This window comes from Brienomyrus brachyistius, chromosome 7 (assembly GCF_023856365.1).
Source record: "Brienomyrus brachyistius isolate T26 chromosome 7, BBRACH_0.4, whole genome shotgun sequence".
Classification (NCBI taxonomy): Eukaryota; Metazoa; Chordata; class Actinopteri; order Osteoglossiformes; family Mormyridae; genus Brienomyrus; species Brienomyrus brachyistius.
In genome coordinates, this window is record NC_064539.1 from 997,501 (window position 1) to 1,022,396 (window position 24,896).

Below are 24,896 nucleotides of genomic sequence, written 5' to 3' on the forward strand. Positions count from 1 at the left end.
ATGAGAGATTCAGCTCAGCGCGGTGGGGGGCGGGAGTTGGGGGAACGCAGCAGGAAATTTGTCTGGATGGAAACGCTTTCTCACTCTACTTGAACGCCCCCCCCGAGTACTTTTGAACACAAATAGCCAAACTTGTGTCACAGTTGCACACTCCTTCATGCATCCTGCTGTCATTACACTGCAAAAGCTGCGGCCTCCGAAAAACCAGCAGGGGGCCAAACAAGGAGGCCACCAGAGGATCCAGGCGTGACACGTTTATTTAAAAAGCAGCAAATCCGCCGCCTTTAGCGTCTTTATAACGGGAACACCCGGGGATTTGCGGGGGCTGGTCCCTCTTGGCCCGCATTTCACTTCCTCCGTGGATGACGCAATGACGATTTTGTACCGTTTATCCAAAGATCGAAAACCAAATGTCAAACTTTAGAGGACTTCCGAATTCCCCTGGCAGCATGCACCTGCTCATTCGCTCGCCACAGCTCGGGGGTCTTGCCCCAGTGTGAGTCTTGGCTTTCCCCATCAATCCGATGTAACCAGTCGCCTGGAACTTGTCGCTTTAGAACATGGGCGTCATGCCTCAACAAGCCTCCTATGAAAGGCGTGTGGGAGAAATCGTCAAAATAACGTCCGAAAGGCTAAAGAAATATTAGCGCCGTTTCTTATAACTCCTGCCTGGGCTGAGAAGGGGACGGAGGAGCTGATGCACCGGTGTCAGGGTAAGGCAGAACGTCTTAAAAGGTCAGGCAAATGCTACCTCTCTGTACGTGCAAGCTGGTTATGCTGTAAATCTCCAAAAGTAACCGATACGGCATCACTGGAAAACCCTGTTACGCGCAGGGGGGCAGAGACATGTATTTAACGCAGGGATTAAGCCCAAAGAGGTTTCCAGGGTTCTGGTTTCATGTCGGTATCTGACTGATGTGATGTAGGCAGCAGGCTGGCTGGCCTTGGGTCGTGTGGCGATCGTAAAAAGATCCAGCCCCGAAGGCCCGGACTGGACCGGCTACGGTGGCAGAACTGAAAAGGTCATGCTCACCACCAGCACATGCTCCAGAAGGCCAAGGTAGCCGCTGGCACACTCCTTTCCGAAGCGCAGGGCACGCATCTGCACCTCCATGCCAACGTCGGGATGGTAGGCAGCTTGCTGAAGCGGGAAAGACAACAAAAATGTTACTGTGGGACCAGTGATTCAGCATCTAAATCCATATGCTAACCCTAAGCACCAGGGGGCGATATGCATTTCGTTCAGTATAAAGATTTACCATAAAACAAAGGCATATATAATGTGTTCTTAATTAAAAACATCTATTAAAAACATAATGAAAACATGCAATAACATGGAAAAGCATCTTAGTCTTAAATTTTCTATCATTCTTGTTTTTCCTGGAATTGAACAGATGTGTGCATCCGTTTGTGAACCCTTTAAACATTTTTATATCCCATTTTATTTTATATCTTGTCGCATTTTATATGCTATGATGACAGCAGAACAGCAGTACTTTAATGATACAGATGAGTAAGAGTCTGAATAATGTGACCCGTGAAAAGGTCGTCTGCAGAACTGCACATTTAGCAGTTAAAGATTAAAGATTCGTTAACCTTTAAATAGCTTGTGAGAGTCAGCACACGCCCTTCTCACCTTGCAGGAGTGCAGCATGTCGGCGATCGCTCTCCGGCTCAAATTGGCCGTGGCGATGATGTCCTCCTGGCGGCAAGAGTTCCCAGCAGCCACTGCTTTGGCCGTCGCCAAGGTGATGCCCTTGGTCATGCGGATGAACTCTTCCGGGGTGGCTGTCTTTGGGGGCGGGTCAGCACTGCTGAAAACCTGCAAGTGAAAGGAGGGCGGGGCGTTCAGATACGGCGAGATAAGTCGCCCCGCAGACGGATGGACATCATCGACCACGGATGTGTGGCCCAATCGTGGAGATGCTCACGGTCAGCTCCTGCTTGATGTGCTCGATCGTGGCCTCCAGGGCTCGCGTCCCTTTAGTGGCTTCATCTTCCACGGCCTTCACGGTCTTCAGGAGCGAGGTCACGTTGGTCACCATCACCTAAACAGAAGCCGTCTTCAGTATTCAAATTCAAGGAGCCCTTCTCGATCAACCACTTTCAGGAAAGTGTTTAACTCTTCATTTTATTTTCATGGAAACTATTTGAATGTATTTTTCTGCTGACCCACATGTTAAAAATTAATCAGAAAGATTAGGCTAGCAGTACTCCTCAGCTGCTGACCGATGCCCCAGTGAACGATTAGTGACCATGCTGAATATCGGTCCGCAGCCAGATGTGTTCCAAATGCTAACCGGGAGCAACTGTGAAAAGCCCCCCCCCTCACTGGCTGTGATTAATGACGTAGACAGAAGTCTTTATAATGTGTTTATGAGCTGAGAAACTGATACAAGCTTCTGCAGTGTTACCTACCATCCAAAATAGTATACAGCTGTCTATATTTTTGAATGAGATAGACAGACAGATAACAGATAGAGATAGATATTGACAGAAAGATAGACAATACATAGACAAGCAGATACTTCATTGATCTCTAAGAAAACGTAGTTATCCAGTATCTTACACGAGACCACAATGTAAAAAACAAAATAATATGATGAAGTATAAAGAATAATAAGACTAATAATAATAAGATAATAATGGGCTGATAAAACTGCCAATAGTAATAACTAACAATTATTAAAATAACGATGAAAGATACTAAGAATACAAATCATTACGGAGTGACCATTTAGTGGTACAGTATTATCCAGTGGATGCAGATATAGTGCAATGCAAGTGCAAGAAGATACAGTAATTTATGGCATACAAAACTATTTTTGTTAGCGCAACGCTACTTACAGCAGTCTTTTGGGTTATTGAGGAGAACTGACAAAAGTCAAAACATTTAACCGAGGAAATCTTTCAGCAGTAAGTCCAGGAGCCAAAATCATGGGATATCATTACAGTGATTCTCCAAAAGAAGCCTCCTGTGATGCCCTACCTTAGCAGAGCTCTTGAGCTGCAGCATGGCGGGGTCATCGTGAGGTTTGCCTGCTGCGGCCTTGGTGGCGCTAATGAGGTCGCCGAGGGCCTTGGCCACGTCCTTCACGGCGTTGATGAGGACCACCTGAGGAGAACAAGCAGTGACACTAAAGGATGGAATCACCTCAGAGGGTGGCGCACTGACCCCTGCACGACAGGTCGCCCATTCAAGCATAGCAAAGGTGGGAGCAGAAATAGTGAGAAGCAGAGGCTTCTAAAGGACACTGATCCAGTGCTGATGAATAAGAGACAGTGTAACAAAACATGACATTACACTGATCGATTCCATGCGAAACTTACGAAGATCTTTAGCACGTTAAGCTACATTAAGCATAATCGTAACAGGACGATAAAACCATCTGCTGTGCACTGCGTTCAGCTAATAGCTATTTTAAGGCAACAGATGCACTGTTAGTCTAAAAGCCAGTGATTAATCATGCAATGGCATGATAGCGAATGTCGTTTAAATCTCAGACGAAGGCTTTAGTCCCACTTCCATGCACGTTCAATGACGGTTTATCTGGGCTTGTTTTTATAAAAATGTACACAGGCTTCTCCGGCACCCTGGGCTCATGAATGTCTAGCTTTCATGATTCCCACAAAGGAAGGAAGGCAGCATGTGTGGGAAAGGCCAGGAGAATCTATCATGGGTGACAGGCAGCCTATAGGAGCCAGCAGGGCGTGCTGACCGTCCCAGTCAATCAGGGCATAGAGAAAAAGCATGGCCTGATGCCACAATACAAGAAGATGTCAAAATGCCTGTCAAAATATCACCATGAACATGGGCTCTATTCATTTTTTTTTTAACAGGCTACAAAATGGGTCATTTGGACACCAGGTACTATGCAAGAGGATGGGGAAACTCATTCCAAGGTCATTCCAAGGCCTCCAGATAGTTCTACATAAGTAAGACCAGGACGCGTAGTCCAATCAGATACGATTTAATTTAATTTCAAGTTGGAATGAAAACTGGCACCACCCAGTGTCTGAAATGGGTATTGGCCAACATGAGATAGAAAAGCCTCAGGTGGAAATTCATTCCGATCTGCCACATGCCATTACTTCTTTACCCCGCTACTATATAAAAAAATATATTTCATTAACCAGAAACTTTTCTTCGTTCCAACAATATATGCCAAAACACACACTCACAACCACAAAACAATGGAAACTCACCGTCAAAAAAACATGGAAATTTAACTCAGTCCCAGAAAACAAAAAAGTATACCTACATCCGGATGGAAAGCAAAGCCAGACGGGGAATAAAGGGCCTCCACAAAAATGGTGAAGAAAGTGAAGAGGACAAACAGGAATTGCTTAAACAAAGCACACATTTCAACAATCTCAACAATTTCAATGTTCCATTTTGATCATTCGGCGATGTAGGTATTGAGAGCAGCTCTAGGTGCTGCCCATGAGGAAACTCTTGTAGAGACTCACCTGTGTCTCGGGGTCCTCGGCCCCCAGGCTCGCTGCTCCTAGTTTCACTACATCCGCCAGATTGGTGATGGTCATAACGGATGACTGAGCCGCCTGTGCCAGCTTCTCCTGACCTGCCCCAGCCCCGGATACCAGCTGCTTGGTGTTGTCCACCAAGGCCTTGGCGGTCTTCAGGATGTTCTCCCTGGATACGGCACAGGGAGCAGAGGGTTTGATGCCATCAGGCAATGCAGCACGGGAACGAAACACATGGTCGAGACAAAGACACCACCGACGTTACCTGTGGTCAGCGAAGGTCTCTGCGTTCTCCCTGTTCAAGGTGCCTGCAGTGGCGAACATGATGGTGGTATCCAGGTCGGCGATAATGCCAGAAACGGCGCTGGCTGCTGTGATGCAGGCTTGGGTGCCGCGGTTACCGGCCTGCAGTGCAGCGAGCACATGTGACACCTGCAGCAGGAAGGAAGAAGAGAGTTTCATTCTGCTCTTCGAGAGAAGAAACTGCAAAATCAGATAAATCAGACAACACAGGTATACACTACAGCAACCTAATGAGGATCCTATAAATACTGGCAATGAACATGGCTTCAAGCATTAGCCAACCAAGACGACAGCGCATACTCAACCAAGACGACAGCACATACTCAACCAAGACGACAGCCCATACTCAACCAAGACGACAGCGCATACTCAACCAAGACGACAGCGCATACTCAACCAAGACGACTGTGCATATTTAGCCATAAGAACAGATTCTTAAATTTTGTAATGTTATGTTTTATGTATAAACAATCACACCTAGACCATAGTAGTTCCCATTGTACTCTTTCTTGCATTGCTGGCCCATTATAAAAGCCCTTTTGCAGACCAGGGTACGCAGAACTCAAAGCAGAGATTTCTCACCTTCTCCGAGACCTTGCGGGCACTCTCAATGAGCTCCTTCTTGGTGAAGGAGTCGTTGGGGCTGCACTGCAAGGCTCCAGCCTTAGTCACCAGGCTAGTGCAGCCAAAGCCCAGCTCCTGGACCTGTTTCTTGATGTTCGAGCCGATCTGACATTGGGAATAGACAGCGCATGTCAAAAGAATGGAGTGAATGCTACTGTATTTTGGAATTTGATCCAGTAGTACCAGTAGTTTAAGACATGGGACCCCAATTCTGTACTAGTTTTCGGCTCGGCTGGACCTGCACCTCGTCACTCTCAGCCGTGATGGCTGCGCATTTCGCTTCGCTAGCAAGCTCTCCGAATTCGTTCGTCAGCTGGTTTGCCAGGCCTCCGAGTTCATTAGGATTGGCGTTGGACTTGGTCACCTGAAAGTCATTTATGGAAAAAACACGAAAACCTGTAATGGATGCAAAGCAACAACTCCCACCCAAATGGGAGGCAGGGCTACTTAGATCGTATATTGATTTTAGAAAACGGAAATGTTGTCAGTTCCCACCGACGTTAGGTGTCCACACAAAAAAAGGTCCCTTACCATCTCCTGGACAGTAACTGCAATGGCCTTAGCTGTCTTCACCATGGTGGTCTGGTAGTCCACAAAGGCACCCTCTGGTTCATCTGCCGGTCCATCCTCCATCTTGTTCATGGCCTTCGTGATGGAATCCACCATACCGCCGACTGCCCCTGCAGCACTTGCGGCCTCGCCGAGGGTGGCGGCCAGGTCGTCCACGGCCTCTTTCATCATCTGCACTGACTCGTCCAGGGCTTCTTGGGTGTGGGCTGCCTGTGAGTGAGTGTGCACAATCCACATGAAGAGGCATTTAGCATTTAGCAACGAAACCTAACCGGACCGACCTGCTTATTCTTCAAGTCATTACAAAATAAGCTGTTCTCATGAGGTACTCGTATATTTTCATAATGGCTGATGAAGACAGTTACGCAACGTGATTATTCAGGTGTTTACTTAACCCTCTGGGTTATAGGGGTAGGGAAGACACTTCCACTGACTGGGGCATGATCATACATTTCTTAAGTATCATAAACTTAATTGATGGCAAATAAATTATTTCGTATATAATTGTTTTGGCATTACATTCATCTTAATGTTAATGAATATTGTAAATATGTCAGATTTATGTTAAGTCTGTAATTTGACATCAAAGTATAGAGATTACAAAATGCAGTTTGGAACACTTGCAGAAAAATTATAAAAGCACATAGTAAGCAATGGTGGCAGTTGTTCTGATCCCAGATATCTGATCACCAAAGTCTTGGCTACATGAAGATGACTAAATGGTGTAGTTGCAACATTCAGTTGGATAAATAAAAAAAACCTAACTCATGTCACTATTTCTGGCCTCCTTCCATTGAAAATGTAGGAGCTCTCATGTGTATGCATGAGCCATTCACACCTGGCCACATCCCCCCCCCCCTTTTATGGTGCTGATGGGGATGTATCTGGATCGCGCGTTGTTCATCAAATTACCATGCAAATGTGATTTGAATACAAGGAAATGTGGCTATTTAGAAGGCGAATAGTAATCTTCAGCTGAGGGCAGCACTACACGCCCCCGATGCAGGTAAAACAAAGTAAGGTGACATGCTTTAGTTTTTGCCGATTTAAACTCATTTTAAAAACTTTAATATTTCCAACAATGGACGTTTTGAAAAGAAGACAGATTACAGATGTAGTCAGTGTTTTTCTCATGATTCTACATAATGATTTCAGCGAGATATAAACTGAAATAGATGAGAAAAATACGCTGCATCGTCAACAATGCACTCGACCCCAGAGGGTTAATTTAACCTGATATTCCGTAAGAGACTAGGAGGCCGGTGTTACCTTAGGGTTGCCTCCGGCTTCTTTGGCCGTGTAGAGCATCTGCAGCGCAGACTCAGTCAGGGTCTTGGTCTGGTCCAGCACGTTCATCTGCTGCTGGCTGTTCAGGATCTTAGAGGCCATGCCGACAGAGGACATGACGAGCGCCTCGAAGTAGCTGACCATCTGGGACACCTGAAAAGTCGAATGCAAGATCCGGTGGACACCGGTAAGGTGAGACACCAGATGAATTGAGATGGGCTTCTATTCACCAAGACCAGTGTTTCCCAATCCTGTCTTCGGGGACCCACACATGCTCCACATTTTTGCTTCTTCCCAGCTCCCTGCCAGACAGTTCACATTTTTGCTCTGCGAGCTTAGAGGGAGCAGGACCCCAACAACAGGATTGGGAAATGCTGCTCTTTGGGAAATTATCTTGCTGACTTGACCCTATAAAGAGAGTCCCATGAACTTCAACCTAAAAAAAAATCTTCAACAGATTGCAATATAACCACTTTCAAGTATTATATGAATGATTCCATGCAAATGCAACTAGACGTCATAAAGATCCTTGATATTCCACCTTGTGTCCCAGTTGCGAGGCTTCTGAGCGAGCAGCGACAGCCACAGGTTCGATCAGATTGCTGATCTCATGCACGGAAGCTGCCATCTGCTCGTGGAGTGCCTTTTGGAGAAAGGAGAACATCACTTGAAGACTCCCTTCTTCATCACACCCACGCAGCTCACGCTGAACCAATATCCCTCTCATCCTAACAGGCTTCATATATTTTAATGAATTTGTAGATCAGCCACACAGACAGGAAGGCCTTCTGCTGTTTGCATGCATCTTAAACTCCCACAATCCAGCTCATGAAGGTACCTCCTGAGAAATGTCTTCTCTTGGAGTGAGCTGTTGGCTGATGGCAGCCAGAGACGCCTGGTCCACATCACGGATACAGTTGTTGAGGACCTCAATGGCCTCGTCGCACTCCCTCTGCCCAGGAGCCTTATCTCTGCAAAGGAGATGGTCATCAAAGTGTCATAATGTCCAGTCAGTTCACAGTTTGCGGCATACCTGGAAATCCTAGTATTAAAAAAAAATCTCTGGATCTTATATTCAATACTGGAAGTCATGCGCTGGTTTTATCAGTATGTTATCAAGCTTCTTGTACCTATAGACTGAAAAAAATGCAATTATAATGATTTGGACTATCTTAGGGCTGGTACACTCTGGGCTCATACCTCATGTTGGTTATGAGCTTCTTTATGGAGTCCGACACAGTTCTGGAGTGGCCCGCCAGCACGGACCACTTGGGCGGGTCTTTGGGGTTGACCGCCAAGGAGCGGGCGGTCTGGATCAGGCCCGTGGAGCTCTCCAGCATGGTCTGAGCTGCGTGCAGGATGGGCTCCATCGCCGTCAGACCCTGTGCATGACACATGGACCTCTGGATTAACAGTGGAGACCCTACACAGGATGAGGTTTTTGTAAACCCAGGATAAACCTTCTGCCTGCTCTAAACATTCCATCAGTGTTTACCTTTGTTGTGTGTCATTCCTTGTTTTTTGCACGTGTCCTGTCTGTCTCTGGACTTTATGTATATATGGCAGCACTGCAGTCTGGGGAACCATACTTTCTGCTACTGCATGCAGTGAACTGAATATGGCTGGTGTGACCCAAAGCACATGTCATTATCATTTTGTTACCATTATATTTTCTTTTTGCATTAATCTGTTGTTTTTTTCAGTTCTTTTTGACTTTGTAGGTCTCCAGCTGTAAATACTCTGAATGCGCACTCTTTTAAACCTGATCTTTATCTGATCCTGTCTGCTGATGCTCTCTGTGTACTGGGTCATACCTCTGGACTTATCTGGGCAGGGATGCTTGCGAACTCGGGGTTAGAGGCGAAGGCAGTAAGGTTGTCCACCGCCTCGATCAGGGGCCCCGTGGCCGCCCTGCACTTCTCGCGATTCTCCTGGTTAAATGCTCCATCCAGGGCCTGGGAAAGCAACGTCATCATGAAGCAGGACCTTAAACACCAACGCTGCATCACGTCGGGTAGAAAAACGACATGGAGTAAAATCCAGCCGGCCACTCACCTTGATAGACTTCACGAGATTAGCCGTGCTGTTAGCCACCTCCTTGGCGGACTGGACAAACTGTCGCTTAGCAACAGGATTGGATGTTTTCGAGGAGGCAAGGCGGCAGGCATTGCAGAGGGCCGATGTGTGTTTGGCAACAATAGTGGCGGCGGAAAGAACCTGAGGAACAGAGATGTGTTGTAACAAAAAAAACTAATAATCCAGCAGATAAATAGCACTGATCACATCATCACGGAACATACAGATCAGAGAAATTCAACCTCCTGCCAGCACACCCATTCATCAGATTCCCTCTCCGTCTTCAAGAAACACCTCAAGAGCCACCTGCTCTACTACCTTACAGCACCCAGCATTCCCTGAATTCTTAATGAGGCATTTTATCTATTGAATTGAATTGTTCATTGATTCATGTTCTGTTTGAGGTGTTGTGTAGCTCTTACTCCATTCATGCTTACTATTGTACACAGTCTTTACAATAACTCTAAGTCTAACTGCACTTATACCTAGTCTGGTCCTCGGCAGCTGTATGTCTGTAATGGGCTATTTGCCTTGCTTGAATGTTGCTTTGGACAGAATGGCCTGCTAAACAAATACATTTAAATGTGAACATAAACATCTACTATGGCTCATAACTACAAAGAAGAGAAGAGCCTCATATTTTTTCTGCTTCAACAGTTATTCACAACCATGAAAACCTTCTCAGAATTAAGTATCCCTAAAAATTATGCAACACAGACACGTAATTTCTGATAATGTATTTCTGGTGAAGTTTAGTGATTTTTTTTCCGGGGGGGGGGGGGGGGGTGTAAGGAATTCAAAATGTCTTGGAAGTTTTTTGTATTCAGGACCAAGCTGTAAAACAGTAACATAGCTAGATATTAGCAAGAAGAACTCGGCTTCTGCTGCAGCCAGCCATATATGCATGAATGATCGATGTCAGGCGCCCCCAGCACTCGCCGACTACAGCAGGCCTACCTGTGACTGCGTACAGGCCGGGTCCACCAGGTTCTGGCAGGCCATCTGAATGGCCTGGTTGGCTCGGGCGAACTGGGCTGGATCCACCAGCCCCTTCTGGCCCGCGTGGCTGTTGGGGTCCGAGACGCCAACCAAGTAGGCGGCCTGTTGGTGATCAAGGCAGGGTTACCAAAATGCCACCATCAAGATGGAAGACCTACTAAAGCAACAAGTGTGACTGCGATCCACTGACTCCCACTGCATAGCTCTAATATGGAAATACTGACTTATCGACTCTTCACACTACCACAGGTCACTTTTCAGCAAATTGTACATCATTTATGGATGATTATTTGATGTTTTGTCTCTATACTTATGACCTGTTCTGCAGTCTCGGAGCTCAGCAAGCAATCATTTCACTACACACTGTACTGAGTAATAAAACTTTGAATAAATTTCCTCATCTCAGACAACGTGGCTCACAACTGGAGAGTTTTTAATACATAATAAACAAACATAATATTCTGATAGACTTTCTGTCCGCAGCCTTTTAATACTTTGTTTGAATGTGAAGAGAGGCGTGGGTGTGACTGCCAGTCGAGAATGCGTCTTCGTTATAAAAGCTGAGACTTAAGACATCTTAATTATAATCTGCTGCATGACTAACGCAGCTTTGTGTAAACACGTGCAAATATGGTGTGGAGACAGCTAGAGGAGGACCATCTGCTGGAAGTGAGGACAGGACTCGGGATAAACACTCTGGAACTCGGGTGCGGGAGAAATTCTCCTCGTGGCCGCTGATCTCGACCCACGGTATCGCGAGATTAAAATCGAGCGTGCAGATATATAGACTGGTGACAGCCACTTGGAGCGGGGCTGGTCCACTCCGGGTTACCTGAGAAGCGGCTTCAGTGAGCCCACACAGGGCTTTGGAAGCAGAACTGACTGAGTCCCCAAACTCTGGCAGGTTGCTGCCCTTGGCATTGTGGGAAATTCCTGCCATGGCTTCGCCCAACACCTGAAGATGCACAAAAGTCATCGCACATAACAGCCACCCACTCATCCTCAAGTTTCCATACGTGAGCTTAAAACTAAACAAACCCTCCCTCATTACTTCTAATAGAACAGCCCACTGTCAACACAATTACAATAATAAAATGCCTTTGTGCCAGTGCTGGGTATGCAGCATTAGTATCCGTTACAAAAACAGACTGTCAGATAAAGGACTTGAAATCGATCTTTCAGTTTAAGAGAAACAGATTAATTACAGAATGCTCTCTGTCGTTATAAAGTACCTTGGAATTCTCCATGACGCTGTCGATGCAGTCGAAGTAGGACATGTCGTTGACTGCCTCAGTTGGGTTCTCCAGCATCCCTCTGACAGTCTGAAAGGAGACAGCGGCTCGCTTACGGGTACAGAGAGAGGAAAGCATCCCCCTGTCTGTCACAGGAGCTGCCCCTCACGGCGCTCACTCCCTCCAGGCAGCAAAATATTTCCCACTTGACCGTAAGGTAGCAGAACCCACCAGTTAGACTCCAAATCTTGTAACTGGAGCTACGGTCATGAATAATTTACTTTATCTCCACCCACTACCTGTATTCAGCGGTTGTCATATATGAAGATATTCTTTCCCGCAGTAAAAGTGTCTCAAAACAATGAAATAATCCCATACCCTGTAAGTTGATGTCGCACTTTATTCTGCTGGGTTAATAAAGTGAGTCACGCAAATGCTAAATAATAATTATAACTTTACAAAGCACCAGAAATCAGCAGTGCAGAGTACACCAATCCGGAGTCTCGGTTTCTGTTTTTGTTTTTAAACCCCTGATGCTGCGATACGAAGCTTCTCCCCGTAACTTCAGCCCCGAACGGAAGACCAGGATCCCTGACTGCAGCGTGGAAAGACCTGAAATACCATTAACCACCCCCTCCTCCCCCGTAGCCCCCACCCTGAGGAAAACAGCAGCAAGTGGGTACCTCCAGCTCCCGGAGCGCGTTGTCGCACTCCTTCTGCCCGGGGGCTTGCTGAGTGCACATGGTGATGAGCTGGTTGATGCTGTCGGTGACGGCGCTGTGTACACGCGCGCGTACACACACACACACGCGTGCGCACACACATATACACAGAGAGAGGGGGAGAGAGAGAGGGAGAGAGAGGGAACAGGAATGTCAGAGCGGTACAGGGAGAGAGATGGAGCGCTAGCCGGCGCTAATCGCAGCTCGCCCACACACAGCCCCGCTACTCAGCATTCTGGGAGCTCGCTGCCCGGGCCATTTCCCTTGCACGCCAATGCCTTGAGCAGGGCATGGGAACCCTGAGAACCGTATCCCCCCCCCCCGCCCCCGCCCCCTTCTCCTGCACCCCACGTGGTACCCCGGCAACAGTGTGTTAGTGGGTTTGTCTGCCACTGCACATAGACACTCCCACTTTTTATATAAGCCGGATCTCTCCGTTACGCAATGGCGGCGGATTCCCACACGCCCCCCAGCTCTGGAATATGGAGGGGAGTAGGGGGGGTTATGTAATATATGCTAATTTATCGAGTGGAGTGTCTCCCCTCAGCGCTGCGGACAGGGTCAGTATGTGTCAGACGCAGAGCTGCTCTCACCTCCACGCTCCCCCCATTTCACGCCCACCCCCCCGTACCGATGTGTCTCGGCTGAAATTCACTACGCTTCATCATAAGAATGATACTGATACTCCACTACCATTTGTACGAGTATGAGTACAGGAATGGAGGAATCTGGTTTTCACAAATCCTCTATACTCAATAATACAAATTTTGCCATACTACAGCTTTTTTCTGTTAAAATATTTTATTTTACCAGATGTTTTTTGAGAAAGCAGAGAGTCAGCCAGTCCCTGGAAAAATTCGGGGTTTGGGGGATTTAAGGCCTTGCTCAAGGGCCCAACGGTGCAACCACTCTGCTGACCCTGGGATCAGAACCAGTGACCTTCTGTCACAGGTACAGCATCCTAACCAACTGAGCCCCATATATTGAGCTGACAGTGAAGCTTGGGGACAGCAGGGTCAGCCATTAGTGCCGGTGTTTACCGCTACTCAAACCAGGCATCTGATACAGTCACTACATTATGGGGCAGGGGGCCTTTAACTGACCTCCGTAATGGGGCCCAGAACCAACACACTTGCCCTTATCGCTGTATTAGTAATCATCCCATGTTTACCCTACACGTTACGTATGATTGTACAAGGATCACAAACAGGCTCTTAGACAAAGTGAGTTGCAATAAGGCGCCTAAAGAAAGGACGCGCTTGTTGAAAATGTAAACGTGGCAGATGGTCCTGGAGCCTTACCGAGCTGCGGCCGCCAACTGGTTCTTCAGGTTGGGGGCATTGGGGTCAGTGGACAAGGCCTTGGCTGCCAGGAGGAGTTTGCTGGATGACATGGAGATGGTCTTGAGATTGGTGACGACTTGAGCCTGGTCTTCCTTGGACTTCAGAGGGAGAAGAAAATTAAAGAAATCCGAAAGGTTGATGATATGGCATGAACATGGGTGATGAAGCAGCACTGATGGTCTCTGAATGTCACGGTCAGCCTCATGTAGCGTATTTCACATGCGGTACCTGCGACTGGCCGGCCATGTCGACGCCAGCCTCCAGGAACTCGCTGAAGCCTTTGCCGAACTTGCCGGTGGCCCGGGCCAGGTCCTGGGTGGTGCCGCGGGAGGCCTGCACCAGCTCGTTGGCGGACTGGTTCAGGTTGACAGCAGCCTGGTTCAGATTGGTCTGCGCCTCCTGGAAGTTCTTCCCACTCGCCGGGAACTGAGATGGTGGGGGGGGGGGGGGGGGGGGGAGGACAGGTTCCCAGTTAAGTTTTTTCCTCGAGTTGTCGCCTCTCTTACAGGACAAAAACTGATTAGCATAGCAGAAGAAGGCAGCTGTAGGTGACTGAGGGTATTCTGTCATTTGCCTGTACTCCGGTACAGTAAAGTACCGCAATTATGGTATTGTGACACCTGTCCTTGAGGGACCTTGATGGCAATTATAAAAACAGACGACACTGTGATTGCAAAAGCATCAGGGGTGATTCAAGGATTTGAGCCTTAGGGGTCGCCAAGTTAGTTATTGATTACTGTGGTATTTCCCCTGGGTCCTAGTACCCTACCACAAGTCTAAAGCCACCCTAAAACAGCCCTAGCAATGCCCCTATGAATCACTGTTAATTCTGTCAAAATCAAGTTCACAGACTTTAAGCTCCACCCACCGAATCAGCCAGAAGTTTCTTGCTGGCCTCGCCAACTGTTCTGATGGCGTTGTCCACATCCCGCTGACCAGGCAAGCAGTTCACGCTTCTGTTCAGGGCCTGGGACACAGCCTTCGCCACCTAAAAGCACACGCCTGGCTCTTAAAGGGGAAGGCTCACCCACTCCCCTTTAAATGCAGAAATTCAGCACTCAGGCCAGCAATAAACCGACGATCATCAAGATGAAACAGGATGAAAGTTGCCGGGAAAGGGGGTGTTCAGGGATGTCCTGAAACTTCTCAAGAGCAGAAGCTGTAGGAGAGAACAGTTTTTCTGTGTGACAGCCGAGCAGGGTCCTAATTCCCTGTGCGAGTGATACCTTCCTTGGGGGTTCAAAAGTACACCCCCCCCCAACCACACACACACACATATACACACACACACACACACACACACACACACACACACACACACACACACCCCAAACACACACACACACACACACACCCCAAACACACACACACACACACACACACACACACACACACACACACACACACACACACACACACACACCCCGACCACACACACACCCCGACCACACACACACACACACACACACACACACACACACACACACACACACACACACACACACACACACAGAAATAGCCAGCAAGCCACTCATTCTCCCCCAAAAGCACATTCATCTTCAGCTGTCAGCTTTCGAAAGCAGACCATTAGACCTGGAAAAAAAGATCTGATGCAATTCTTTTCTTTTACATTCAAATTCGCAGTTTTTTGCAAAGAAAAAAAACTCCTTTCTCTCATTATTTTCACTACAGAGTAATCACAGATTTCCACCTGAAATTTCATGACAACCATAAGAAGCATTGGCGCCCTCTAGTGCCAGATGGTGGTAACCAACCTGGGCCAACCTCTGCTGGCTGTCAGGGTCACCAGGCTTGGCGATGGCCCTCTTGGTCTCCTCAATGAGGTTGGCTGACTTGTCCATGACATCGCTGGCGCAGTCCAGCATGGCATTGCGAGCCTGGGGGTCGGCGGTGTTGGCAGCAACGCCGCGGGCAGCCGAGGCCAGGGAGCGCAGGGCCTGGGCCACATCGCGTGCAGCGATGCCTGAGGGAAGAACGTGATGTGTGACGCCACAGGCAGGGGGCAGCACAGAGCATCCTTCGATCACAAACCCACCTGACGGAACCCATGTGAACTAGGAGCGGAACGGTACATGAATCGGTACAGGTGTTTCGGTTCCGTACGCATATGTACCGAACGAATGCAGCAAATGTGGAACCTTTGTGCCTTTCTGCGTTTCCCACAAGCAACATTCAGAAAGATGAAGCTGCACCATTAGACATTTGCACGTACGTCCTGATGTGAAGCGGGAAGTTCTTAATGCGAACACAAGCACAGAAAAAGCATTGTTTAATAATTCTGCACCAAAATGGAAATTTATTTTGTTATGCTTTGTATTTTTCGAGACAATATTTGTGTTGCGCAGTTCGAATATGAAGCTCGTTACACCCCTAATGTCAGTAACAGTAATGTTTCCTAGAAGCAGCCAATGACATTTTGCACCTCACACTGCTACATGTGTGAGTCCGTGTATGTGGGGGTGTGGCACAAGGGCCTGGCATTTACCGGTGTAATTCTCGTTGCCCTGGGTGGCCTCGCTCAGCAGCTGGGCAATGGCGGAGCTGACAGCCTTGGTGCTGGTACCCAGGTCCTGGGAACACTTCTCCAACTGAGGTGGCAGGAGAGAGGAAACCACGTCATTCCAGGGAAACACCATGCGGAATTCAGATCCAGAAAACAGAAATCCACTGGCAACATACAGCCGACTGGCGTTTTTAAAGCAATCGTGATAGGAAGGAACATCCCGTCCTGCCGAGATTCCAAAAAACACTTTGGGGAAACTCCTGTTGGGACATCGATTATAAAACAAAGCAGATAACCAAGCAAAAGTGAACCTTGGGACAGAGCCGATTTTAAGCTGTCAAAAGCGGAGCTGGGCTATCGGTGACGGTCAGTAACGGTGGGATACGGTCTGTCCCGGTCTGCGCTGTTTTGGTAGATTTAGCTTGTTGAAATGGCATTAGAGCTAGCTAGTGAAACCGAGTTCTCCGAGTGGGCTGCTTGTCTACATCACCTCTAGCAGTGTTGATGCAAAAATGAAAACTAAGTGAGAATAAAGGCCGAGGCGTGCGAGTTTGCAGATCGAATTGCACACACTTCTCACCCCTGCATTGCTCTCGAAAGTGGGTCTGTGTGCCTGCCCACGCAAAAGGGCTTGTGGTTGGGGCCAGGTGTGCTTCGGGGGGGGCAGGGGGGTAGAGGGAGAGGTAAAAGGGTGTGGGAGCGATCGCTTGCAGGTGTTGGCGCTGGTGTTCTCACCGTCTCCCCGGGCAGTGGGCGGAGCTTCCCCTCCGCGGCCGATGTCTTGGCCTCCTGCATGTCCCTCTCCAGGCCACGCACCACAGTGAGGGCGCTGTCGATCTCCAGGGGGCCACAGGCTTCCTGTGCCTGTGGGGGGGGAGGGGGCAGACAGGAAATGAGGAGTGTGGCTCGAGTTCACACAGCAGGGCCTTCTGGCACATGCCGCATGCCGCGGCTATTTTGACAAGCCTGCCTGGGAACAGGAAGCTGACAATTCGCCGTCCTCAAACTCAAGATGACGGGTCTGGGTGAGAGTCTGCAGCTACCCGCAAGGTTACTATCTGACGACGATCACGTCGGCTGTTTTTGAACGACGCATGTTTGCTCTTTCAGTGGTCATTCTTATGTGTGTTTACTTTGACACTAGAATGAGTCTGGCTTGTCGACAGTCTCATCAGCCCACTGTTCCAAAATTCACCACCTTCATCATGATAAAGTAATAACAAAAGCAGCCTGCAAAGACGCTCCCTCTTCACTCTGTTAATGTACAAATGCACAGGCCACCATTTACTCCAGTATTAAAGTTTTCCAAGCAGACTTGAACACACGGGACCTTGGCACCGGCTTCCCGAACGGGTGAGTTCAGGCGCCCACGCCTGGGGGGTGGGGCCTCACCCTCTGGGCGGCGGTACGCAGCTCCCCGAGGGCATTGGCCAGGTTCTTGGCACACTGGCTGAGCTGCATGGCGGACGCCTGGTCACTGATGGTCGGCACGGTGGCCTTGGCGGCTGTCACCATCTTCGCTCCAGGCTGGAGGGGTGGGGGCACAGATAATCTGTTACTGCACAGCATTTTAGCCTGAACCATAAATGTTAAAATTGTTAAAAAGTATATTAAATGTTAATTATATATATATATATATATATATATATATATATATAAAAAACAGAAGCTTGTTTAGTCTAGTTTCAGCTGCCCTGTGTGGAGCGGGGGCTCAGACCACCGGTGTGTCCCCCCCCCCACCTGTAGGAAGTTCTGGCTTGCTCCGATGAGGGCCAGCTGGGCGCTGGGGCTGTCCGGTTGTGACTGGCTGCCTCGTACCCCCTGGACCAGCATGGGGATCTGGTCTGCAACCACCTGCCGTGCACAAAGCAGACGCGTCACACTGCGCCAGTTTCCCCAACCGCACTCTAGGGGTCACTGCAGGACGCGGTTTCCCCCTAAGCCTCCCCAGGCCTCCAAATAGAGCCCGCCGACCTCACCATACAGGTGATGCCCTCAAGGCAACACCAAACAACCTGTCAGTCAAACAACTTTTTCAAGAACAAATTTTCATCAAACTGCGTAATGAAATTGATTTGTCTTCTGTGATCATCTGCAGACCATATAAGGAAGTGAAACAGAAGCAATATGAAAGATATGACTGTGTGCACACAAATGCATAGACACATACAGACACATGCATTTGGTTCCCACAATGTGGTAACTACAACCCCCCCCCAACACACACAAGTCTATAAAATCACAACTACAAAAAAAAAACCAAAAGCTCAACTAAGCAACTAAAAAAATTCTGAAATTTTTTGGGGAAAAAAATAAGCAAGAAAGTATTCTGTAAATAAGAAAGGATTCTGGGCTGCGTGGGAGGCGAGACCTCGGAGAGACCTGGGTGGGGGAGGACTGCCTCTCGCTCTCTTGCTTACCTTGCAGCTCTGCACCAGCTGCTGCTGCGCGGCTGGGTTCTTGTTAGATGAGGCCGCATGCTGTGCTGCTGCAATGGTCTGCGTGGCTGCGGCAGCCGCCTGCTTGGCTGCATTCTGTGGGGAAAATGAGAAACTGCCTTTGAGGGGGGGGGGGGGTATTACCCAGGGGTGGTGGTTAGTGAGCACACTGTGGGAGAACTTAATCAACAGGACCTGTTCAGGTTAAGGTGCTTAACCAACCAACCATCCATCCAACCAACCAACCCTCCGGTACCAGAGCCTAACATGAGATCTCGCAGGAGTAACTAAATCAAATTTAACAAACTACACACACATTCATTTAAAGGTGTTTATCAGTAATTTATCTTTATTTTTACCGGTGAAATGACGACAATTTCAGTCCCTTGAGTGGAGAGAGAAGCTTTGAACAGAATACTGGCTATTAAAATATGCCTTCTGGATTCTTGGATGACTAATTTCCTTGTTATTTCAAATAATTATAATCGTTATTCAAACTGCCTCTCAGCCAAAAAGCCACAAAACTGACTTCATAATGTCATTTTAACCCTTGTGTATGTCAGATTCAACATTATAAGTACAGCAAGAGCTGATCGCATTTACTCACAAATCCATCAAAGTAGTTTTTTGTAAAACGTTGCATTGTTGTCTATTTATTTAGCCGACACTTTTCTCCAAAGTGACATATAACTGAGGAAAGCTTGGGGTCAGACAGCAGGGTCAGCCGAAGCAGTTAACAATTAAGGGTCATAATCAATGGCCCAATGGTGATGCGTCACAGGATTAGAACCAACAACCTTCTGGATACCGACAAAGCTCTCTAACCTGCTGACACACTGCACATACGCACTGCACATACAATACCAAAACGAAGAGAGTCACGCCCAGTCTCTGTTTAATTTCATCCCAGACTGACTGCTTGGGCTCTCTAATCAACAGGACACTGTTCTCAAGCATGCAAGAAAGAGATAAGGACGCAAGCTGTAGGGCCTGAAAAATGCATTTCAGCCTCTGCATGGCCAACAGCCATAGAAACGAACAAAGCAGAGGGGCTCCAGCATTTACAAACAGCCTCGTTCGTATATTGGACGTTCCTTTCCGGAAGAGTCCGCCCTCTCCATTTCCCAGATCCGCTCTCAGGACTGCTTGTTGGCCCGAATGTGAACTAGGAAACTCAGACAAAACACACAGCCAAAATTCGAAGCAACAAGCTAAGCTAAGGCACATCGGGTCCTTCAGGCACTGTAAAAGGCAGCCCTGCATGCAGAAACTTGCCCAGATTCTGTACTGAATGTTTTGCGCTCTAGGCATCTGCTGGTCCGTGACTCTGCATTACCACATCTTGATTTCACACTGCGAGCTGACGCCCAGCTCCTCTCTGCCATGATGCAACTTGTCCCATCTGCAGGCAGCCGCCTCGTCCCCGAGGCCCCCCTGAGCATCCCAGAAGCGGCAGTGACAGGGAGGTTCGCACCTCCAGCTTGTTGACCAGCCTCTTCTTGATTGCATTCTGCGCTGCAGCGTTGGTGGCCATACGCAGGCCTTCTGCCGCCTCCCGCAACTTCTGCTGCTGCTCCTCACTGTCAGGGTTAGCAGCCGCGCCCTTTAACCAAGGAAATGGGTCAGAATGCACCTAAAGACACTGACAGCGGTTCAAGCAGATGCTGCTCCAGGCCGGTTACATCATCGGCATGGAGCCACAGTTACACATCGGCATCATCGCAGACCTTGGCGGCTTCCACCATCTTTGCTGTGGCGTCGGCCAGCAGCTTGGCGGCGGAGAGAAGCTTGCGGGAGTTCTCCAGGTCCGACTCCCCCTCGGCGTCGGCCTTGATGGCGTTGACCAGGTCGGAGGTGGCCTGCGCGAGGATGCGAGCCTGTCGGACCATCTCACCTGCGCACATGGAGGGGGGCATCAGGGGCATGGATACATGGAGCATCTCGTTCACGTCCTCATGGCCATTGCAGTCATGACCCAACTCACCAGCATCACCCATGGAACTGAAGATGTTCTCGGTGACATCCAGGATGCGGTCAGTGGCCTCGCCGTGCCGGCCGATAGGCTGCCCCCCAGTGGCGTACTGCTTGATGTGCTGCAGAAGCTCGTTCAGGGCGTGGGTGACACCGGTGGCGGCCACGCCCACCTGCTTCAGCAGCTGCTCATCGCTGGTGGCAGCTTGCGATGCCTCCACACAGCCCTCCACTGACTTGGCCACCAGTTTGCCTGCCTCGATCAGCTGCTCCTGGCACACAGGCGAGCTAATAGTGGGGGCCACCACCTGGGGGAGGGGGGAGGGGTCAATCATTCTCCACTCATCCACAAATAACCCTCCAGAGATTATGTTTTCCAGTAAAGACTATTAACACATCCCTGCTTTTGTAAATAAAGAACTTATTACGCTCAATAAAATGAAAATACGGAACCCATTAACACCAATTCTGTGCAGGTGCGAGTTTGGCAATTGGTAAAAATGGAGAACTCATCTGCCCCCCCACACCCATGTGCACCTAATGAGGGAGCCCCCTTTGACAGGGCCAGCCGGAGTGGGGGGAGACGTACCCGGGTGCAGGCCACCAGCTGGGAGGTGGAGAGGGCGCACTGGGTGGCAGCAGCGATCACGCGGTTCTGCAGGGCGGAGTCCTCTGCTTTCTGGGCCACGTTCTTGGCCTTGAGCACGAGGGCTGCGGCGGCGTTGGCCACAGCTTTGGCCAGTTGCATCAGCATGTCCTGAGAGATGGAGGGAAAGGGGGGGGGAGAGAGAGAGAGAGAGAAGGGGAAGAGAGAAGCAGGGGAGGAGGGAGAGAAAAATAGTGAGAAAGGTAGATTGAGAGTGAGAGCGGCTTAGCAGTTTAAGAGGCTATGGTGTGACACAGATGGTATTATGTGAATTAGAAGAGGAGTAGATGCTGGCGATTCTCCCCATGCAGTTCCCCTCAACACCATGCGATTTTAGGAAGTGGCTCATTGCCCCCCCACATAAGTAAGTCTCACTGAATCTCAGTGGACAGATCAAAATTAAATGGGTCATCTTTTAATTAAAGTACAGCTCAACGGAAGTGAACATGAAGACCTCATAAGCAAGCAAGGTCTAATCAGAAGAGACATCTATAGTAAGTAGTTGGGTGGCAATTGGATATAAGGACGGCATGATTATCAGGGTGACTGATGACAATTGCAGGGGAAAGTGGAGCCCCGCTGCATGGTGTTCGGCTGGAAGAAAGGAAAACAGCGATGCATTTATTGTGAAGCAGTGGCACCTTCGTCCACGTGGTCACCAAGGCGTGGGGCTTGGCTACGGCTGCCCGACATAATTCTCAAAGCACCACACATGACCAGTTTTTTCTGAGTAAGGGGACGTCAGTCTGTAGAATGAGTCCTAGGTGCTAAGCTAACATTAAGCTAATGATTAGTTACCATTAAGCTAATGCTAAGCTAACTCTGAGTGGCTCACAGTAACTGCCAACAGTTTTGGGTCTTAGTGGCCCAATTTTTCCAATTCCAGGAAACATTCAAGACAGATCTTAAAATGGGTCTGCTGTAGTTCAAAGATGAATATAATTTCTCTCTTATCTCTCTTATTCTTTAATTTTGAAAAGAAGCAACAGATCCTCTGGAATAAATATGGAAATGAAGCACAATTTCCCTTTGTCCTTTAGTGACCGCAAAAAAAGTTCAAAAAAAGGGAATTTCCATAGACTATCTGCAAATAAGGTGGCGACTGGCTGCTGCCCCTGCAAGCTTGCATTGCTGGCACCACAAAGCTAAAGTAGCGCCTTCCACTGCCCAAGGAGGACATAGAGGGTCTCCGGCCTGCGTTTGGCAGGACCAGTACAGGGGACTCGTTGCAGATGCATGCAGGAAAAGCGGGGGGTCAGGGAAAAGCCACTTCCCTTAAGAAAAACAAACCCCAAAAAAAAAAAAAAAACAAAAACGCCCCCACATTCTGTGCTCAGCCCTCAAAATTCCACAGATGCCTGAACATTTCTGTTCATCTCTGGGGATTCACACTTTGTTCCCATAATAATATGTTTACTTCCCCTGCGACATAAATTACCAAAAAAAAAAGCATGAACGAGAACAAGGGCACTTTAAGTAGATTGTTAGCTAAAATCACAGTCCCAAATGTGACACACTCAAATGCCGTCAACGACAAAAACCGCCTCAGTATTTCAATACTTGTAGGCACCCTTAAGAATTATAATATCTATATTGTATTTTCCCTCATCTACTGTTAGAACCTATTATTGGCTCTGCCGTTTCTAATAACTGACTTTCAATAACATGGCTTAAAGGAATCTTCTAGAAGAATCCAAGTCTATCCCCCAGCTAGCTTTTATCTGCTGGATTATAACACCCAGCGCTCCTCTAAAATCTGGGACGCAGCTACAGCCGAGATACAGGGGAAATCCAAAGCTGTGAGCTACCCGCTAGCTTACTAACAGAAAGATCTGAACAAATTCAGCAAATCCCTACACCAACAGGCAAAGTCGTATTAGCATTTAATAGTTTACATTTTAACTGAAGCAACTCACAGGACTTCTAAAAAATGCACTGGAGGTTTTACGGGAATAATCCAGGTTAAGTACCACCCCAAGGGTATAAGCACATGGTTTCTCCTGGGACACGTGATCACAACCGGACTGACATCTGACTACACTGCTGTTCACGTGATGAACATTCTGACATGATGAAACATGCATAACACAAAATACCAACCATTTAACCTGACCATCCCAGAAAAAGATAAGCTGCTGTTATCAGCCTAAAACCCTTTCATTCTGGTTTCTCTTGTATCTAGTATATTGTTTCCCAATCTGGTCCTTGGGGACCCAGAGTCAGTCCACGTTTTTACTGCCTCTGACCTCCCTGACAGTCTACATTTTTGCTTCCTTACTGGAAGTAAGGTAGGAGCAAAAATGTGGACTGTCAATGGATCCCCTAGGACCGGATTGGGAAATACTGATTTAGCCTTGTATAAACAGTATCTGAATATTTTATAATACAAAACTAAAACTAGTACAAAACACAGAGTACAAAACCAATAATTTAAACGAAAAAAAATGCAGAGATTTTGCAAACCAGGGTCTAGAAAACTAGATGCCAGTTAATCGAGAGAAAAGTTCGCTATGCAGGGTACACTAGTCAAAGGTGACTCTTAAGAAAGTTGACTCCACTTACAGTAACAAAATGAGTCTGCCAGTTAATGTCCAGGGACATCCGCCCCCAGGCGTCAGGACGAAGGCCACAGAGTGCTGCTATTAGTGGCGACAAAAGCTCCATTCTGTCAGCTCTTAAAACATCTCCAGTACCTTTGTGATGTGGTACGTCAGAGTGAAGCTGTGGTCTGCTGACATGAGATAATCCAGTGTGTAGAAACAGGATCACACACTAAATTTGAGATGGCTGCTAAGATTGATTATCGCCACTTCTGCCATTTACTGGTGTCTAGATAAAGCTTATCTGAAATTCTCTTGTAAATGACCTGCTCATCATTATTTAGATATACAGGAAGTAGCTTCACAAACTATGCAACTTAATGGCAAGCAGGATCGTTTGCATCAAGTAATTTCTTGCCAGTGGGAACATCTCCCGCTGCTATAAATCAGCTCCTTGCAGGAACTGGGTCTAGTGTGCCGGCCTCGAGACCACAGGCCGCCTAATCGTCCCACTGGCAACAAGGCGATATCAACTGCATGGTGGCTGGAGATGGGTGCTTCTGGGAACGTCATGGGAAGGTGTGTTGTGGACCATGGGGCTTGGGGCTGGACACCACAGAAAGGACAGATGATCACCGTGAACTGAATTACAAGTCGTGTTAGGATAGCTCCATTATTGAAGAGACCGTTGTTAAAGGGTTTGTTTCTGCGCGTCCTCAGGTACTGCAAGGCAGGATATAAATACACTTCCAGGCCTTGATCCTTAATGATGTGATATAAATATGACACAAACACAGACACTCAGCATCCCAATGATTGCTAAACCTGTATCCAATGGTCAGATGCATCCTCCCCTCTCCCCACTCTATATTTCCAGCTATAGGCCACGGTCCCGCCCACCCCCTGCACCGCCCCAATTGTCTTTTAGGGGTCCCTTTGAGTGATTTCCTCTCCTTCAAACCCCCAACCCTCTCCAACCTCACACTTCCTTCTCCTCACACCATCATACAGCTAGAAATTTCTCTCCATGTAGAATACCACGTAATTCATCAGTATTCATGGTGTTCACCTTGTTATATATAAATGCACCTTTCTTACTTAAAACAGTCCAACCACACATGTGTCTCTTTCCTACA

The 24,896-nt window shown here is 48.0% G+C and overlaps 1 protein-coding gene across 3 annotated transcripts in view; it reads right to left on the bottom strand.

Moving 5' to 3' along the window:
- tln1 (talin 1) overlaps window positions 1-24,896 on the bottom strand; it is a 73,944-nt gene that overhangs the window by 11,101 nt on the left and 37,947 nt on the right. For 2 of the 3 annotated variants that reach the window (XM_049019307.1, XM_049019308.1), the window contains exons 19-50: window positions 21,164-21,331; window positions 20,588-20,882; window positions 20,331-20,497; window positions 20,078-20,206; window positions 18,586-18,699; window positions 17,906-18,019; window positions 17,558-17,692; window positions 16,901-17,029; window positions 16,148-16,250; window positions 15,417-15,625; window positions 14,510-14,629; window positions 13,870-14,067; window positions 13,600-13,739; window positions 12,260-12,353; window positions 11,577-11,666; window positions 11,177-11,299; window positions 10,303-10,446; window positions 9,325-9,486; window positions 9,084-9,224; window positions 8,470-8,651; window positions 8,108-8,240; window positions 7,811-7,912; window positions 7,252-7,422; window positions 5,944-6,192; window positions 5,657-5,776; window positions 5,371-5,517; window positions 4,751-4,917; window positions 4,471-4,654; window positions 2,990-3,115; window positions 1,932-2,048; window positions 1,637-1,822; window positions 1,034-1,141 (exon numbers count right to left, since the gene is read on the bottom strand). In XM_049019307.1, the coding sequence (XP_048875264.1) occupies window positions 1,034-1,141; window positions 1,637-1,822; window positions 1,932-2,048; window positions 2,990-3,115; window positions 4,471-4,654; window positions 4,751-4,917; window positions 5,371-5,517; window positions 5,657-5,776; window positions 5,944-6,192; window positions 7,252-7,422; window positions 7,811-7,912; window positions 8,108-8,240; window positions 8,470-8,651; window positions 9,084-9,224; window positions 9,325-9,486; window positions 10,303-10,446; window positions 11,177-11,299; window positions 11,577-11,666; window positions 12,260-12,353; window positions 13,600-13,739; window positions 13,870-14,067; window positions 14,510-14,629; window positions 15,417-15,625; window positions 16,148-16,250; window positions 16,901-17,029; window positions 17,558-17,692; window positions 17,906-18,019; window positions 18,586-18,699; window positions 20,078-20,206; window positions 20,331-20,497; window positions 20,588-20,882; window positions 21,164-21,331 (4,767 nt within the window). The other variant, XM_049019309.1, reaches the window with a different exon arrangement.